This window comes from Neltuma alba, unplaced genomic scaffold (assembly GCF_004799145.2).
Source record: "Neltuma alba isolate B1F8T4 unplaced genomic scaffold, ASM479914v2 tig00013177_pilon, whole genome shotgun sequence".
In the NCBI taxonomy this organism is placed as follows: Eukaryota; Viridiplantae; Streptophyta; class Magnoliopsida; order Fabales; family Fabaceae; genus Neltuma; species Neltuma alba.
The window spans coordinates 85,817-99,188 of NW_021637487.1; the positions used below are offsets into that span (position 1 = coordinate 85,817).

A 13,372-nucleotide genomic window follows, 5' to 3' on the forward strand; every position below is an offset into this window, starting at 1 on the left:
GTGGATTGAAAAAAGGAAGGACAAAGCGAAAATGATATCGCCGTTGCCGGGGATCGAACCCGGGTCGCCCGCGTGACAGGCGGGAATACTCACCACTATACTACAACGACCTGTTAAGAAGCCGGTTCAGTAGTGTTAATATCATCTTAATTAAAATTAGATGGAATGACACGACGCCCACTTGCATTTGCCCGCCTGTCGAATGGGAAATGATGAGGGGCAAAATGGAGAATGAAGTAATCTTAAGGAGCAACGTTCATCTGTTTGTCTTGGCCAGCAAGTCAGTACTGTCCCCACTTAAATTTACCAAAATGACATTTTAATCAGACGCATTTCCGATAATGACACTACTCGGTTTCCTAAGCTCCATCTGCCCGACAGCCGTCCACAAAGGCCCCAATGTTACACTCTCCGAAGCAAAGCCTCAACGAGGTTCGGTCAACGGTGGGTCCGTCCGAGCCTTGGCTTCAGTTCTGCTTCGAGGTTCCCTGGAACGAACGCTTTTAAAGCCGAGGCATAGCTGCGGATAACGAGTCTCATTGTGACGCGCTTCGTTTGTCCGAACCCAGTGAAGAGTTTTCCCGCCCACTTCCCACAGTGTCCTCGCGGGCCTCTCACTCACTTGCTTCCTTCTCCAAGCAAAAGGAAAGCTTAAATACGCGGAAGCTCCCTCCCTCTCACTCTCCTCGTCCCCCCCCCTCTCTCTAGAGTCTCGAATGCGATTTCGGTGTCATCTTCTAGTTCTTCGATAGTATGGCTAGGTGAGCTTAGGATTAGCAAAATGGTGAAATTTAATGATTAAAGAGATATTTCGCTGGTTACTGTTCCTCGCAGAAGCGTGCCGGCTTTGGATTTTGTTTCGTAGATTTTGTTCGATGTCAATGGGTTCGAGTCCTCTGGTTGTTTTGATGGATAACAATGAAGTCTTCTTCTCGGTGTTATCGGGGGTTGTTTTGGACACTGATGACGGAGGAAGATTTCCCTATTGAACACTTGATTTCCTCGTTGTTTTTGGGATAAACACTGCGTCTGGGTGTGAAATTAGATGGGTTTCGGTTTCTGGTTCTTGGGTTGAAGACTGATGATGGATGAATGGCCTGTTTTGCTTACAGCAATGTAGTTTGTGGACATTCTGACATCCTCATTCGGGTTTTCCTGATTCTTCCTTCTTGGAATCAGGCTAATAGCAGTTAGCAGCTAGTAATCCACCCATCCAAGTGACGTATTCCTTTTGTCTCATGTCCACCTTATGCTCCTCAAATTTAGACACCTAAAGCGCATTCTTTTTTCTGAAAAAACAAACAAAGGAAGTATCGAAACACAGATGACATTGCGCATCTTCCCTGGAGAATGTTTGCAGCATCTTCCCTGAGAATGTTTGCAGCATCTTCCCTGGAGAATGTTTGCAGCTCTTTTTTAAATCTGATAAATAAAAAATTGAATCTTGAAAATTTTATATGCAACGTATTTCTTAGCGCTTTTCTTCTTTCCCCACTCTTATGTCTCTTGGTTGGGGCTTTGGACCGATTCGTGGAAACCACAAGCCATTATAGCGTTTGTTCTTCAGAGATAAACTCAGTTTGATTCCTTATCATACGATAAGCGAAGTTTCACTCTCATTGAGGTTCCTTAGAAAATATAATCCCACCTATTCACAGGCAAACCATTTCATAGAGTCATTCTTTTGAATCGCTTTGTCCCTGCAACTTCTATGGTTTCTTAGCAGTCAACTTTTTGCATGTTTGTAGTTGCTTGTCTTGCCTTTGGTTTTTTTGTCAGCAAACAAGTTTTCATTTTTTATGTTTTCAACGTTCTTTCGCTATATAAAGTTATCGTGGTGGAATGTTGATCTAATAGATTATTTGTTTACCAGGAGCTGGCTTCTTGATGTCGGAGGGTTTGCCAAGAAAGTGAAAAGCAGTTCTCTGCCCTCAGCTGAGCAAATCAAAGACTGTGGGGCATATCGTGAATGTCCAAATTGTCATTGGCATATTGATAATAGTGATGTAAGCTGGAATTCAGCCTGATTATCATTCACAGTTTATTATTGGCTTTAGTATTAATATGTGCGTCCGTATGAAGGCAGAGGACTCTGCTCCTGTAGTAAAGCTCTTCATGTTTTTCTAGTATTTTCACTTGCTCTAACTTTTGTGACCTCTAATTTCTTCCTTTTAAGTAATATACTCTGTTAATCAAGAATTGACTTTTGCTAGTGCAGAAGTTTGAAAATTTTGCCATCATAGTTAAGTTCTGCAATCTATCTGACGAATGTTCAACGGGTTATGGATGTCTTAATACTGACACTACTTTCCCTTTGCAGGTTTTCCCTGAGTGGCCCGGCTTTCCCGCTGGGGTAAAATTTGATCCTTCTGATATAGAGCTCTTAGAACATTTAGCTGCAAAATGTGGCATCGGAAATGCAGAGCCCCACATGTTTATCAATGAGTTCATTTCAACGCTGGAGGGTGATGACGGTATTTGCTACACTCATCCAGAAAATCTTCCAGGTGAGGATTACTGAACTTAATTTTCAGACATGCAATCAGTTACGGTCCTGGTGAAATAAAGTTATTTCATCAAAACAGAAACATACAGGAAGTCTTTTCAAAAAAATTCTTACAGGCAATGGCGATAGGTGATGGTCTCTTGTAGGTTATGGAGAAAGGACAGAAGGAACATGTTATTGTAAAATCAGAATGCCCTTAACACTTCAGGACTCATGATTTTGACAATGACAGCTTACCATGAATAAAGAACAAATGAATGTCTAGCGTACTGAATTTTAAATTTTTGGGTACACATATGTTCAATAAGTTGGCAAGAGATATCTTGATTTCTTGTCCTTATTGCACCTGCAACTTTCCATGTGACTCCCAAACCTTATTAAAGTTTAAATAATAAATAGTGCTAGTTTGGTGGTTGTTTTAGATACATAACATCAAGGTTTTACCCTTACTTCATTTTAGGGGAGTGGGTGAAGTTTTATGATTACTGTTTACTAAACTTTACAAGTTATTGGCATCTTTGCTCGATCAGTTTGGCATTCCCTTTCTGCATGTTCTGACTGCTCAATTTTTTCCGGATTCTTGGCTCTGGCCAAGTCCAAACGAAATGCAACTTTTTGGAATCATGCTTAAAAAAATAATAATCTGTTTTTTTCAGGTGCTAAAAAAGATGGGAGTAGTGTCCATTTCTTTCATAGAACAATTAATGCCTATGCATGTGGTCAACGAAAGCGTCGAAAGATTCATCATCATCATGGTGCAACTGAGGACCATGTGCGGTGGCACAAGACTGGGAAGACCAAATCTGTGATGGGAGACGGCATACACAAAGGTTTTAAAAAGATCATGGTTCTTTATGTAAGACCTGAGAAAGGTTCAAAGCCGTATAAATCCAATTGGGTGATGCATCAATACCATCTGGGGACTGAAGAAGAGGAGAAGGAAGGTGAATATGTGGTCTCAAAGGTTTTTTATCAAAAGAAGCAGCTGGAGAAAAATGAGGAGAATCCATTGGTTGAAGAGTCAGATAATATGACATCACGAACAAGTCCAAGAACCCCAAACCCAAACCCCCGCAACCCACCTCGACCAGGAAATTCTGCTGACTGTGATGATAATTTTGATGAGAAAGTACATCTCTCATTCAACAGGGTAAGCACCAACATTTTTATATGACATTCATTTAGCTTAGGGTGATCATTTTGCTATAAAAAGGAAAAATAGAAATCAGATTTAATATTGTATCCAATAATCAAGCATACAATTTCACAATGCTATATATTTGGACTTTTAAGTAACAATTGATGGACATGTAAAAAAATTAGTGAAGCTATCTTGATTTTGTGTAAAGTTCATTTAAGTAGTACTTGAAGTGGAAAAAAATGGCCATAGGACAGATTTAGACTTGCTAAATTGACTGTATTTCACTCATTGGTTTGCTGTGATTTTTGTATGATGTTCAGGATGCTGAGTCTATCCCTGGAGAGCCAAGTGCCTTACCAACTGATGTCCGGGATGAGGATGATGCGAGTGGCCCCGCATGGTTGGCTGGTGAATCACAGGCTATTGAAACCTCTGACTTTGATGGTTTGGATGACATATTATTATGCAAGGAGATCTTAGGTTCCACTCAATTAAATGATTCGGGAATGAATCCCACCACAGTCAATGGCTTTGCCGGCGACACAAACTTGTCAGCCGGAAATGACAATGCATCCTTTGGAATCTCTGACCTGGATAACCTGGAATTGGGTACTCCCCCAGATTTCCAACTTTCTGTAAGCTCCCAATCACCCTCGCTCGCTTTGTTTCTAGAACATTCCAGTATACTAACATGCTATTTGATACTGATTTTGCTGGCAGAACTTGCAATTTTGTTCTCAAGACAGTATACTTGACTGGATAGACAGAATATGATATGCTTTATGAAGTTTCCCAGAACTGTTCTATCCACTTACCTCGATGGTATGCTCCTTTATATTCCTTGTTCAGTTCAGTTCGAATGATTTTTTTTTTTTTAATGGATACTACAAAGAAAGCATAAGAAGCTGACTTGTCATGATTTTATTCGCACGAGCAGAGACATTACTGGCTGCCTCAAGTTCGTGAACTCTTTCAGCTTCCAGCTCAGCCGACGCCGGAGTTTGAGCACTCTGCACGTCCGTAGTGTTCACATGAATCTGTAGTTGAATTTTTAACTCGTTATGTGAAAGCCATTGAAATGGCATGTTGATCTATGTTGTAATATATTTTGTGTTGTATGTATGTAAAGATTACCACCAAATTGGCTGAATATTACCAACTAAGCTTCTTTAATTGATAATATGGGAAATTGTGTGTTAAGTACATAGCAGTCTTTTATCATGGCTATGGAGAGACATTTCAAATTTTGAGTGCCTGAAAGCTTTTTCAGTTTTAAAAATCTCATGCATTCCTAGACCTGGGAGTCTTTGGAATGCATATTTGAATCACGATATTTATATAACCGAACTTTTCTGTGGTTCTGTGGTATGAGCTTTTAGCTAGGCTAAGATATTCATTTAGTCTTTTAACATTATGTAAAATTTCAGTTTAGTTTTTTTACTTTAAAAAGTATACTTTTGTTTTTTTAATCTTAAAATTGTTAGTTTTAAATGATAAATTTTTTAAACAATCATAATTGTTTTGAAAATTAAACTTAATATGTTAATATTTAGTAATATTTTATCAACATTTAAGAACTTTAATATTATTATTTTTTGTTAATAGTTTTAGAATTAAAGAACTAAAAGTTTATTTTTTAAAATTAAGAGACCAAAATAAAATTTTATATAAAGTTAAAGGATTAAGGGTGTGTTTGAATTAGCGATAGAGAAGTAACTTTTTTTTGCAATCTGACTTTTACAGAAGTCAGATTGAGTAAAAGTCAGATGGTAAATTATGATTTATGTTTGGATTGACTTTTGTAAAAAAGTCAGATTGAGAAATTGAAAGTTGTTTGGATGATTAATAAAAAAGTCAGTTTAGATGCAAAATGATTAAAAAGACATAAATTTTATTAAGTAATATATATTTAATATTAAATGTATATAATGTGACAATTATAAAGAAAATATTAAAAATAAAATTATTAGAAATAAAGAAATTAATTTATTATTATGAAGAAATTTAAAAAAAAATACTGAAATACTTAATTGAATATATTTAATGGATATATGTGTGTGTATATAAATCATTTGCCGTGGCTCTATTTTTCTCGTTTTTTCAAGAGGAGATATGTATGTGAAGGAAGGTTAAGAAGGCAAAGAATTTAAAGTGCAATAATAAATGCTCTCCAGTCTTCTCTGCACTGATGGTTTTCACCGTCAAAAGTAAGATGATGCAGCTTATGGAAAAAACTCATTTGAGCAGAAAAGTCAATTGCCAAATCGCTGAGCCAAATATCACCATTTCATAGAAGCTGGCTTTTACTGTTGAGAAGTCAGTTTGGGCTCTCAAACGTGATGCGAAACGCACCCTAAAAGTATGTTTTAGTCTTTTTACTTATGTTGGCAATCTTTTAATTATTATTATCCAGGAATAGTTTACCAACAAATTCCAACCTATGAACAATTACTTTGGATAACCCAAAAAAAAAAAACTAACAAAACTTTGTAAGCATATTTTTCTGGTGTTTGTAACCTATGCTTGTGATGGCGTTCTAGAACAGCAAAATGCACTCACCTCAAACATGCTTAGACCTCATTTGGCATTATGTTTGAAATTATTTATAAGTATATTTTATATAAATTGAAATAAAATTTTTTTGACATATTTCACATAGTTCCTTGGTATGAACTGTCAAAATTATTGGGGGTCTTTTGGATTGAGTTAATAAATGAGCAAAACCTAAAGAAAGTCATTTTACTGAATATCATGATTTCTCTAGGATTTCACGCATGACATGAAAAAGATGCAAATTAAATTAGCAAAAATTTAATAGATAAAGGGATTCAATTATTGAGAAGAACTGTTGACAAATGCCGGTGGAAAAATACATCTTGGTGTCACAATGAATTTTCGGGGTTATTATAAATGAAAATAAAAATAAAAAGAAAAAAGAAAATTTTCATTAGGTGCCTGGGTCCGTAGCTAAGGCCGGTTTTAGGCCCCTCTAGTGTCAAACCCAACCTAAAATCTAAAACCCTCAAACCGAACGGAGAAACCTCAACGCTGCTGGAAGGTGAAGCATGAAATCAATGAAAAGCAGAAGCTTGTAAACTAATTCACACAAAAAAGATCCTTAGCAGCCCAATGTTCGCTGCAAGAAATTTGCGGAGGCATTGCTTGAAGTTCGCATGCTCTATCCTCCAATCCAATCTCTCCCAGTATGTTTTTTTAGCTCTGTCTGTACTCTCCGTTTTTTTTTTTGTTTTTTTTTATTTTGGAGCTGCCAGAGTAGATAAGAGAAGTCACAGGGGTGTAATTCCGTCTCTTAGATAATAGAATTGGTTGAATTCACTATGACTCCCTTCGAAGCTCGGATTTTCATAGTAACAAGACCCATTTCTTGTCTTTCATTGGTCGGGTTTATCGGTTTTTGTATATAATCTGCGTGGCCAAATTCTTTTAGGTTGAATGAGCCTTTATCTTTCTTTTATTCAGACAAAGAAACGGATTTCGAATGATTTTTTCGCTGCGTCTGATCCCAGTTCATCAGCAATTGTTATACTTTTTTGTTTCGCGGACTTCTACTTGTAGCCTATCAAGTTTAACTCGGCCTTTCTTAGAAATTTAATATCGTTTAATATTATCTTTATGGTTTAAAAAAATGGTTCGATATATCATTTTCACTGATGTTGTTGCTGAAGTATTTGACTTTCTGGGCAGAATAAGATCCTGACGTGGTAACTCAAATCCAACTTAGTCCTATACCATCATATCTTGCTTTTTCTAATACCAAAAGATCATACTCTCTCATTTTCATTCGTGCTTGTACACTTTAAAAAGTATTGGAGTATTGGTCTGAAGGGAATTGAGTCTGAGTGCACATGTTGATTTATCTAGCTTAAAAGTTTCAGAATTTTTGTTTTTATTTCCATTGGAATTATGACAAAAAAGAATTTTCACTGTGTGACAAATCTATTTTCATACTGCTTCTCTTGTCTTGTTTGCCTTTATTCATTCAGCGTAAATCTAGAAAACTGCTCAATTGGTGTGCTTGATTTGCATCATGTGCTGTGAATTTCAACTTATAAAATTGCACAGTACTTGTATGGTTTTATCGTTCTGAGTAAAATGGAGTTCAGTAGCTTTAACTCTTCAAGCTTAAGAATAAAGCTGATTCTATTTATTTTTGCTTAGGAATGCCATATCGGGGCATACATCTCTGCATATATCAAGCAACATAATTCAGCCATACAACGAAGTTGCTTATCATTCTTATGTCAAGCCATCGAATTCATTCAATGTGTCATCCCGAGCAATGTCAACATCAAAAGGTAGAAGCATGCGGAGCAAGGTGGAAAGGCGAATGCAGAAAGAATCTGGTAAAACATTAAGGGAGATTCGTAGAGCTAAAAAATTGAAAAAGAAGCTAATGACTGAGGAGGAGAGGCTTATTTACAATCTCAAAAGAGTACGTTATATATTGAAAATGGGTTGTATCTATCCTAGCTCTTTTCACATAATCGTTCATTTGTCGCCTTCCTTCCTTCCAACTATTGCAGGCCAAGAAGAAGGTAGCATTGTTGCTGCAAAAACTCAAGAAATATGAGCTGCCAGAGTTGCCTTCTCCTCGACATGATCCTGAGCTATTAACAGCTGAACAGCTTCAGGCTTATAAAAAAATTGGATTCAGGAATAAAAATTATGTTCCAGTTGGTGTACGAGGAGTTTTTGGTGGGGTGGTGCAAAATATGCATCTGCACTGGAAGTTTCATGAGACTGTTCAGGTTTGTTGTGACAACTTCCCCAAGGAAAAAATCAAAGAAATGGCCACAATGCTTGCAAGATTGAGTGGTGGTATTGTGATAAATATTCATAATGTGAAAACGATTATCATGTTCCGAGGCAGAAACTATCGCCAGCCCAAAAATTTGATACCCATTAACACCCTTACAAAGAGGAAGGTAGGTTTGCAATATTTTGTATATTTATTTACTATTTGAGCAATACCACCCTATTTTGTCATGTTTAATTATGTCCCTACCTATTACATTAGAGATGATGATTTTTCTGCATTGCTTAAGTTGCCAAGAGGTTGGCTCCACGAGTATGAATTATTTGCTTTAGGATTGACATTATTGAACAATATGCAGTAAATTAGCATTGTTCATTACCCTGGAAAAGCCATGATGCTTGCCTAATTTTTAGTGTTTGTGATGATAAGATAGTCAATATGAAAGAAGTTTCTTAATAAATGTAGCGGCAAAAGCAGCTAGTTTTTAAACCATCCTTTACTTGAACCAAATAGGTGCCTAGGATAGTATGCTGCTGATTGATTAATCATGGAATAATTTAATTGAAAGGGTAATTCTGTGGAGAGCCCTACTTCTCAAGAGATGGAGCTTTCTTTCCTGGAGAGAGTTCAACCTCTTAAAGAGGAAAAGCTCTCCACAGAATTACCCCAAGTGAAATGATGATATTTTACGTAGCTGACTAATAAACATATTGACATGTTCGAATGTGGTCAGGAGACTAAAGACTGCTAAGTCTACTGTAATAAACACCTTTTTTTCCGTTCACCATTATGGTCGCTAATTGTGATTTCCATTACTGCAAGAACTTGATTTTAGCATAAGTAATATATTTGTCTGTCGCATGCAGGCTCTTTTTAAGGCCAGATTTGAGCAAGCTCTTGAATCTCAAAAGTTAAACATAAAGCAAATAGAGCAGAAGCTCAGGCGGATGGGTGTAAATCCTGAGGATCCCACTGCCATGGCCAGCATCCAGAGAGTTGCTTCAACATTCTTCAATGCTATTGACAAGAAAGAAGGAAGCCCTTATGTTTTTCATGAAGGCAAACTGTCGGCTAAAGAAAATGTCCAAGATTTGGAAGAGCCAGAGCCTTCTACGGATAGTGACCAGGAAGAGCTAGACCGATTCATTGCTGAGATAGAAGATGCTGCAGATAAAGAATACGAGGCTGAAGAGGCAAAAGAAAAAGAAGAATTTGGCAGAATTAGGTACCGGAACAGAGAAGAATTTGGAGGAAGATATAGAAAATTTGATGCCCCTGGAAATGATGATTATGATGGTGAGATTAGAGGCTCAAGGTTTCGACAGACTGCACTTGCTAAGCAGCAGGCTAGTGATAGTGATGTTGAAAACAACACATTCTCTGATGGTGACGACGATGATGATTATGATGGGAAGTGGCCTGCCGATCCAGACAGTAATTCTGATGAATCTAGCGAGGCTAAAGGCAGGTTCAAGGCGAGTAAGGCGGAGAAGGAAAAAAGAAGTAATTTTGGCAGGAGCCAAGTTAATGGAAGTTTTAATACACACGAAGGTAAATTTAGGAAAAATTCAAGCATAGTTGATTCCGATTCAGAAAGTACGTTCAGCGATCTTGACAATGCGATGTGGGAGTCTGACGAGGAAGAAAATGAATCATCAGGACAGTTCAGTGGCAGTGGTAACTACAAGAGCAATAGTGGGGACAAGTACGCATATCACACGAAGAGGGACAATAGAAATGGTGTTAGGCATCATGGGGCTGGTGGTGACGACTCTGACCAAAATTGGGATAGATTTGATGTTCCAAAAAGTATGAAAGGGAAGCAAGGTGGGATTGGAAGAGTTGATATAAACCCACGGTCGATGAGTTTAGAATCTGGATCCGAAGATATAGCCATTGACTCAGAAAACAGGATGTGGCATTCAGATTCAGAGGAAGAGTTTAGCCACACTTGGAGGGTCAGTGGGCATGAAAAGAGGGAAAATGACTATAGGCATAAGAGAAGCCCAAAAGATGGAGATGAGGCATGGGACAGTGACTAGCCCGTTAAATTCATCATTCATTGTGGATTCTGTATGACAAGATGGCTTGAACACATAATCAGTCAAGAGTTAAAAATTATAATGGCACTAAGCCCTTCATGATTGGTTTATTCACTTGGTCCCTTGGTGGTAAAAAGCCGTTGTATTATACTCCTCATGTATGAACGCAGCATTTTTAAGGGGCTTGAGGTAGACGCTTGGAATATCTGAAAATAATATATTTTGAATGATCTTGACAGTGAAGGAATTGAACCGAAAAAGTTGACACAGATGTGGGCTTTTATTGTTTGTGGAAAATGAAGGAGCCCCCTCAATCACGCGTCAATGAGAGTTTAGTTTTGTGAAGTCAAGCGAGCGGGGGTCTGCAACTTGGAGAAGACGCGTCGTTTACTAGTAAAGACCCACTGTGAAGCTCAGACTTGTCCTGTTCTAATCTTATTTTGATTTCTCAAAATATGTTTCATGTTTCAGATTACTCTTTGAAATGTTCTTAAGGTAAATTTTGGAGACTTTTTGTCGTCAAATTAACTTTCCCCAATTTTGGTTAAAAAAAATGAACTTCCTCAAGCTATTCTAATACTGTCAAAAGAAAATGTTTAGTTAACAAATAAGGTAATTCTGAATTTTTTTTTTTTAAATGTGCGTATGCGCAAGTTTTCGTGATCGTCAATTTATGATTTGAACTTATTTAAAAAGAAGCGTCATTTAACGAAATTCTAGAAAAATAAAAAAAACTTTATAAATGATGTCACTTCACTCGAGTCATCACTTCAAAAGAACAACTATGGATGCTCTGGCTATATAAATATGTGTGTCTGTATCTATATCATTGAATTGATTGTAATTTACGTGGAGTATTATTTTGATTGAAACATTTAAAAATATAATCGATTATTAAAGAATTAATATTTAGAATGTTATTTTCAGGACTGAATTATCAGCACATGTTGAAACAAGAAGCGGGTGACACTTTCCAGGTATGAGAAAACCGGCAAATGGATTCCACGTAAGAGGTCATATAATTTAGGACGGTGAGAAAGACGCGTAATTATTGAATTTTGAATTTTCAAGGGTCGAGTTTCATATCAAATTTGCTACCAAAAAAAAAACGGAAAAAAAAGGCAAAGAAGAGACTCCGTAATTATCTGCCAGATATGCCCTCATCAATCAATGTCAATATGTTAATTTGCATATAGTAAAATCTTGTAAATATATGATGGCAAAATATTTATGGTAAATATATGCCCGGCAACAAAAATTTTGTAAATATATAAAAAAAATATTTAATATTTGTAGATTATAAAAAGTACGATTGGTTTGAAAAGCATAATGTTATCCAACAAAATAACGTCAAAAATTGAAGAACCATCCATCACCAAATATGGATAGGAACCAAATATTTAGTTTTTGCTAACTACTTGTATTCTTCTATTGGAAGTAATTCTGAAGCACTATCAAATACTCTTCTGGTCCGTAATATAATCTATTTAACTAACCTGATTAAATTAAAAAAGTTAGGTAAGTTAATTAATTATAAGAAATATGACATGTTTTTTTTCCTAAAATATCATAATCATTTTCTTTAATATCCTCACTCCCTCTTTTACCTAATTATAGTTGAGGGAGATCCATAAGAGTGATTTAGAAAAAATTGATAAATATGAGAAATATGTCTTATATTTAAGACTAAAATCAACTCGACAATTACGTCCTTATTAAGGACCAGAGGAGTACTAAATATGTTTATTTCTCTCAATAGGGATCTAAATCCTAATTTATTATATTATAAGAGACTAGTTTTTTTTACTAAACCGAACGACTAGTTAGCGAAAAATAAATATATACAGGAGAGACCGACTAACTCCTGTTGAATGGGCCTAACTGCATTCTTTGGTTAACCTTTTTCTGAACCTATCCGTCATTTAACTTTTTTAGTTTAAAATATTTATATTTTGATATTAAATATAAAAATAATAATTCCGACCATTAAATCATAAGCATAAGTTAAATTAAAAATACCAAACCAAAAAATCAAAATCATTAATTAAAAAGATAAATTTAAGCAGTCTAAATAGATTGTGGACCAAGGACTATTCCTTCCAAGATAGAAATCGAAGCTCACGACCAGGTCAAGCCAAGAGGATTATTAAATGATCATCCTACAGGAAAATGAAAGGTACAGATTTAGAGCTTAAAAATAATTTAATTATAATCATTCTTACAATTGACTAGTAAGATTAATATAAGAGTGACATATGGCATAAATGTTTATTTTCTTTTTAAAATTTAATTTTGTGGGTCTCATTGCTCCAACTATGAACTTCATTATCTATTAAGGACCAAACACAAGAGCTTAGTAAGGAAGCTCATATATTGAAAGTAAAATGTGTTTAAATTTTATCAAGCCATTAAAAAAAAAAAAAGGAGATGTGAGACTCATATATTGTGTGAAATTTGATTACACACTATCCATGACTCCAGAATTGCGTGCTTCGACATATTGATATTGAAATTGATGGATAAATATTAATTTTAAGAGTATATTATTCACAAAACCAATATCCATAATTTCAAAATTTAATTAAGAGGCATATTTCGTGTAAGTATAATAAAATTATGTTGTGGAATTTACAAACAATTGAAGGCGATAAATGGAAACAGGATGATCGAAACTGGGGGATTTAGTGGAGATGGAAAGGTTGGACCTGGAAAAGTCAACAAAATAATTAAACGGAGCATTCAAGATTGAGACAGTCACTTGGTGGGAACTGGGAATCTTCTATCTCCATGCCCTTCCTTTCCCTATCTGTGATATTATTTAAGTTGCATTATAAAATTTTAGGAGTTATTAAAAAAAAATTTTTCCTGAAATGCTACATATAAATGATTAAAATGCATTAAAATTG

At 35.9% G+C, this 13,372-nt stretch overlaps 2 protein-coding genes and 1 non-coding gene across 4 annotated transcripts; 2 read left to right on the forward strand and 1 right to left on the reverse strand.

The window, feature by feature from the left end:
• Positions 1 to 38: 38 nt before the first annotated feature.
• TRNAD-GUC (transfer RNA aspartic acid (anticodon GUC)) lies at positions 39 to 110 on the reverse strand. The gene has a single exon. It is a non-coding gene; the product is annotated as a tRNA-Asp (tRNA).
• Positions 111 to 674: 564 nt separating this feature from the next.
• LOC114735120 (SUPPRESSOR OF GAMMA RESPONSE 1) lies at positions 675 to 4,847 on the forward strand. The gene is made up of 7 exons (XM_028922786.1): positions 675 to 761; positions 1,874 to 2,006; positions 2,321 to 2,507; positions 3,163 to 3,656; positions 3,968 to 4,282; positions 4,368 to 4,469; positions 4,585 to 4,847. Exons 1-6 carry the CDS (start codon positions 754 to 756, stop codon positions 4,419 to 4,421), a joined length of 1,191 nt encoding a protein of 396 aa, XP_028778619.1. The 5' UTR covers positions 675 to 753; the 3' UTR covers positions 4,422 to 4,469; positions 4,585 to 4,847.
• Positions 4,848 to 6,655: 1,808 nt separating this feature from the next.
• Positions 6,656 to 10,709, forward strand: LOC114735080 (uncharacterized CRM domain-containing protein At3g25440, chloroplastic). Of its 2 annotated transcripts, none has more exons than XM_028922734.1 (4): positions 6,656 to 6,850; positions 7,827 to 8,100; positions 8,192 to 8,593; positions 9,291 to 10,709. In XM_028922734.1, exons 1-4 carry the CDS (start codon positions 6,777 to 6,779, stop codon positions 10,464 to 10,466), a joined length of 1,926 nt encoding a protein of 641 aa, XP_028778567.1. In that variant the 5' UTR covers positions 6,656 to 6,776; the 3' UTR covers positions 10,467 to 10,709. The 2 variants fall into 2 exon arrangements, with proteins under 2 accessions (XP_028778567.1, XP_028778568.1); XM_028922735.1 differs by having other exon boundaries at positions 8,192 to 8,416.
• Positions 10,710 to 13,372: the final 2,663 nt, after the last annotated feature.